Here is a 5,749-nt window from a genome sequence, read left to right as displayed (position 1 = left end):
ACCAGAAGCATATGCAAGCTTGTCAAAATGGCAAATCATGACCAGCTATGCGGACACCCTGGCGGTGTCGTCCCAATAGACAGTGACTGTTGAGATGGTAATTTTTTTGTTCAAGCACAATATTATGAACAACTGTTACTAGAGTTGGTGACCCCGTCATGCCATCCGCCCTCCCCATGAACCCGAGCACCGTGTCCAGTCCTAGGTGTTTAGAAGGATTGCAATTGTAATCATGAATCACATGTTTTAATCTGCTTCAAGGCAATGCAAGTTATTTCTAGATTTACGCTAGCCTGCAAATTCCACAGTGAGGTGTGTGGTTATGGCATTCAAATTCCAACTATGATTTGGTTTACAAGATTGATTTATTAACTAACAGTGCTTCTGGGATATTTGGAGTTAAATTTATTTTTTACTAATTCATGTATATGAAGACTAACTGATGTGCTGCTAAGGTACCAGGCTATTGGGAAATTTGGGTTTAAATTTATTATTATTTAATTCATGTATATGACGACTAACTGATGTGCCGCTAAGGTATCGGGCTAAGAGAAAGAGAAGACCAGTAAACCAGCAAACTCCATTAATGAAACATGCGGCAATGACCTTACTTGTCAAATTAAAATGATACTATAAAACCACTTATATTTTGACAGAAAGACAATTTTGGAAGAGAGAAATAGTAGTGCACCGCCTTCACCCTTTACCATGGTTGGCTCTAGGAAATCATCCAATGAGCCACTATACTGTTTTAACCACGTTTATAAAATCCTGCTCGATATATGTTTGAGTTGAGAATTAGTTTTTTAATGCCTAATTTGGTAATGGAGTCGCTATATAATGGACTTGCATATTGTGCCATATACCCATTGTAAATATTTTTGCTTGCTACCCCGTATGGGTATGTTGAAATAAAATCATGCATGGGGCTATTTCTCGTGTTGTCATAATGTTAGAAAGATAACAATACAAGTTTCTAAACTCACAAGAACATATGTGATGTTCCTTCTCTAACGCATTTTTTTGCCTTCATCTTAAGTAGGTCTAGATTGCAATCCTGCAATGGCAAGGCGGCGGCAACACTAAGACACGAGTACACGAGCATGGTGAGGGTGGAGCTCTGTTAGAGATGCAAACATGTGGATCTAGGGTTAAGAAGAGCGGTGTTGATATGGAATTTGTCTTATATGAGAACAAATTAAAATCTCAGTGTATCACTTAATTATGAGAGAATTTAGACATTTTGTATCATCTACCTAGGAGCTTTTTTGTGAGAATGACATACACGTTCAAACTTGAATCATCATTATATTATTTTGTTGGACAACATTATCGTGCGAAAAAAATCCCTCAGGTCGTCTGTCGAACCCTACAACCCCTTCCCTCTAAATGCCACTCCCTGCCGACCCCACCTCAGTGATTCTTAGAAAATGCCACCTGACAATTAGCGTCCAATCACGCTCCCTCCCCGTCCCCACGATCCCTCTCCCTCGCGCCTCCGTGCTCGCCCACGCCACCGCCTGCTCTCCCTCCCTGCCGTGAAGCTGCGTCGCTGCCGCAAGCCCGTGCCGAGAAGGAGAAGGTCCGCCGACGGAGCACCAAGAAGGCCCTCGCTCGACGTCGTCGTTCACACCCACGCCGTCGTCCTTGCCCCGCCCCGATCAGCCGAATATCCTAAAGCCACACATATTTATACGGTGAGTATAACATATTTGTTATTAGGTTTTGTGATAGATTTTTTAAAACACGCAGTATTACCCATGTGACAGGCATTAATATTTACATATATACTCGAACCTGTGTACAGAATGGTATGGAGATGCGGCGGAACTTATTCGTGGATTTATTGGCGCACGAAAGAAATAGATATCGGAGATTTCTTCCTACCGATATAAAACATTATCTTAGCCACATCACGGAAAGGTCTATACAGTAGAGTTGGTGAACCTGCGATGCCGCGCTCTCCGTGACTGCGTTTATTTCACGAACTTTGCTATTTAGATTAAATGTCACTTTTAACGTCGATATTTAATTTCATAATATTATTATCTTATCATATCATCTATGTGTTTTTAGTAAAAAAATTTACTGTCCCGTAGCGACGTACAACACGCTACCTGGTATAGATAAAAAGGAGATGACGACTTGGTCACGGGAGGAACGACGAACGAGAGACAGCGAGCAGGCCGGGCACCGAGTACTACTTCAATTATATTATGTTTGTCTTTTGGTCTTCGTCACAGCATCATTTGACAAACACTTTGTTCATCTAAAGCTTTGATTCTCAGTTCACCAATCAGGCGTGAAGATCGACCTTTGCATTTGTTTATCCCCTCCCCACGGGACCGGACAAGTCGGAGCCCATGCCTTGGGCTCGGACGAGGTGGAAACCCTATCCTCGAAGTTGGACGAGGCGTGGCCCGGCCCCTGGGGGGCGGACGAGGCGGAAACCTCGTCTTCGGGGTTGGAGCCCACGCCTTGGGGTCGGACGAGGCGGAAACCTCATCCTCGAAGTTGGACGAGGCGTGGCCCGGCCCTTGGGGGTCAGACGAGGCGGAAACCTCGTCATCGGGGTTGGAGCCCACGCCTTGGGGTCGGACGAGGCGAAAACCTCGTCCTCGAGGTTGGACGAGGCGTGGCCCAACCCTTGGGGGTCAGACAAGGCGGAAAACTCGTCCTCGGGGTTGAAGCCCACGCCTTGGGGGTCGAACGAGGCGGAAACCTCATCCTCAAAGTTGGACGAGGCGTGGCCCGGCCCCTTAGGGTCGGACGAGGCTGCAGTTGCATTCTTAATCATCGGATGAGGTAACGTGACGCTTATTAATTCTTTGACCCGAATACCGGGTATAGATATCCGACTTGTCACGGGAGGACCGACGAACGAGAGACAGCGAGCAGGCCGGGCATGCCGAGTACTACTTCGATTATATTATGTTTGTCTTTTGGTCTTCCTGACAGCATCGTTTGACAAACACTTTGTTCATCTAATGCTTTGATTCTCAGTTCACCAATCAGGCGTGAAGATCGACCTTTGCATTTGTTTATCCGTGCTTAGCCGCCTCTCCGCATCAAATCACATGAAGCCTAATCCGGCCGCTAGTCAGGGCGGAGCCAGAAAATTGATATAGGGGGACCATAGTAGTGGTTAGCTAGCAAGGGGGGCTAAGTTTTTTTTTTTTTGATAGGGCAAGAGGGGCCAAGTTCACTTAATACACATTAGTTAGCACAAGAATTAAAGGTGATCCTCCTGTTTTAACTGGAGGATTAGGGTGTGTCCCCCTAGCGCCTCTGCCGCTAGTGAAGCTGTCAGCAGCTGGATAATAAAAATAGAAATAGGGTTGTTTGGATGTGAGCCCTGATGGTAGGTAACTTGGATAATCAAAATCCAACGACCAGTGTTGTTGCTAGGCGGGGCAAGAAACAATTCAGTCTACTTCGTAGATTGGATTATATACATCCAATTGCGCCATCCTCCATGCATATCTTCGCAGTAGCACACCATAATCATCACTCCGACCCCGGACACAAGTTCTCCCAATTGGAGTACTTCGACGGCACACAGACGACACTAGCGACGGATGAATCATATTTAGGGATGCAAACGGTACGGATATTTTTTTTGACCGTATTCGAAACCGAATCCGTTTAGAGGGGTTGAGATCTGTCCGTATCTGAGTCTGGATATCCAACATCTGATACTGTATCCGTATCCGAATACTCAAATCGCATATTTATGATGTCGATATCTAATCATATCATATCCGACATAGTTGACAATATCTGTATTTGAATCCGAATCTGGACAGAAATATAAAAACAAATGTAATATCGATAATATCCGTTCGTATCCGATCCGTTTTCATCCCTAGTCATATTCATGCACTGCACCTGGACAAAGTCCAAAAAAACGCAGTCAATTAGACTTGCCTATGAATCTATTGTTCGTTGTGCGAGTTGCGCGACGTAGTATCCAACGAGAGCAATGCACGTCGATCTGTAAGAACCCGCAACGGCCCCGCGCATCCCAATTCACACACAGCACACCGTGGGTTTTGGAGTGGACCAATGCGCGAGCGTACTGACGTGTACGCACACCCCTTTAAAACCGAGCTGTGGCGCACCAGACAGCCCCCACAAACGCCTGGCCGTGCAAACCGTGGACCTTGCTGCGCGTGCACACATCGATCAGATGGAGGCGACGGCGGCGGACTCCTCCGGCCGCGACCGCTACCGGTCCCACCTGGCTGGCGAGGGCGAGAAGCACACCGTGTGGCGGCACGGCGCGCCGCCCTCTTACGACGCCGTGAACGCCCTCTTCGAGGCCGAGCGCACGCAGGTTCGACGACGTGTTGGTTTCTTCTTCACACATGCACAGATAGCATCTTGGTTGCTGACGACGGCGCGGCGTGCAGGAGTGGCCGGCGGGCTCGCTGGAGGAGGTGGTGCAGAACGCGATCAAGACGTGGGAGATGGAGCTGTCGCACAAGGCGCGGCTGTCGGACTTCAAGTCCGTGAGCCCGGGCAAGTTCAGCCTGTCCGTGAACGGCGGGCGTCCCCGGACCGGGGAGGAGACGCTGGCCATGGGCAGCTACAACGCGCTGCTGGACGGCCCGCTGCTGCCGAGCGCGGGCGCGTACGACGCCTCCGCCGAGACGTTCCAGTCCTCGCACGACCTGTTCCGCGCCGCGTTCCCGCGCGGCTTCGCGTGGGAGGTGCTCAAGGTGTACTCCGGCCCGCCGGTGATCGCCTTCAAGTTCCGGCACTGGGGCCACAAGGAGGGACCCTACAAGGGCCACGCCGCCACCGGCGATAAGGTCGAGTTCCACGGGGTCGCCGTCCTCAAGGTTATATTACTTCCTTTGCCCCGCGCTCAGTTGATGCTATGCTAGTACGTACACGCACACGTAGACGTAGCCATCGACAGTTCGGTTCACGTGTTGGTAAAAAAAAAGTCGCCGCACTATTTCTTGATACTCCTGTTTAGTGTATGGCTAGTGATGAATAATTGACCATTTTGTCATGTTCACCAGAATACGATTTACTAGTAATAAAAGTGATACGATAGTTATGTAGCGCAGCAAGATACGGCTGATCCTTATCTCTTCTTTATTAGCACCAGCACCACAAAAAGTTACTAATGACGAATTTGTGATATATAGATGCCCTCGTCTTTCTGTCACTGACTCATTGTGTGAGTGTGAGTATGAGTAGGTGGATGAGCAGCTGCGGGCGGAGGACGTGGAGGTATACTACGACCCCGGGGAGCTTTTGGGAGGCCTTCTCAGGGGCCCCAAGGTGGTGGCTACCTCCGAGGAGGACAGCGGCGAGGTGGTGGCGCTCGCGGAGAGGCTCAGCGAGGCCGCTGCCGTGTCGGCGTCAGGTGCTGTCCCGCCGCCGCAAGCTTGCCCCTTTCTCAACCCCGGGAAGCCACAGTGATCAACCAGCACCCAAGAAGGTAGCGGCTTGGTGAATGAGTAAATAAAAGCTTACAAGACGTGTCCGTAGTCCATGGACTTCACTGAGGGGTAGTCCTTGTACTACATTAATTGATGTTTCGTGATCAGAAGAAATTGTTCGCCCGTCGTGGAAAAACTGTCGTCAGAAGAATTTGGAGGTCCGTCTCGAGAAGGAAAACAAAGCATGAGTGAAGTTGACCGTGTAATTGTGTGATAAGCATGAAAGTGAAGTTGATCGTGTAATTGTGTGATATTTGTTCAACAACGAAAAAGAAGTTGATGTTGAAGTGGTA

At 48.7% G+C, this 5,749-nt stretch overlaps 1 protein-coding gene across 1 annotated transcript; it reads left to right on the top strand.

Moving 5' to 3' along the window:
* Nucleotides 1-4,128: 4,128 nt before the first annotated feature.
* On the top strand, nucleotides 4,129-5,749 carry LOC136452917 (pathogen-related protein-like). Its single transcript, XM_066453494.1, has 3 exons — nucleotides 4,129-4,336; nucleotides 4,413-4,844; nucleotides 5,212-5,749. Exons 1-3 carry the CDS (start codon nucleotides 4,190-4,192, stop codon nucleotides 5,434-5,436), a joined length of 804 nt encoding a protein of 267 aa, XP_066309591.1. The 5' UTR covers nucleotides 4,129-4,189; the 3' UTR covers nucleotides 5,437-5,749.

The sequence above is a fragment of the Miscanthus floridulus genome, chromosome 5 (assembly GCF_019320115.1).
Source record: "Miscanthus floridulus cultivar M001 chromosome 5, ASM1932011v1, whole genome shotgun sequence".
Classification (NCBI taxonomy): domain Eukaryota; kingdom Viridiplantae; phylum Streptophyta; class Magnoliopsida; order Poales; family Poaceae; genus Miscanthus; species Miscanthus floridulus.
Note: the sequence above shows the minus strand (reverse complement) of the source record. Positions and strands in the feature narration are given on the sequence as shown.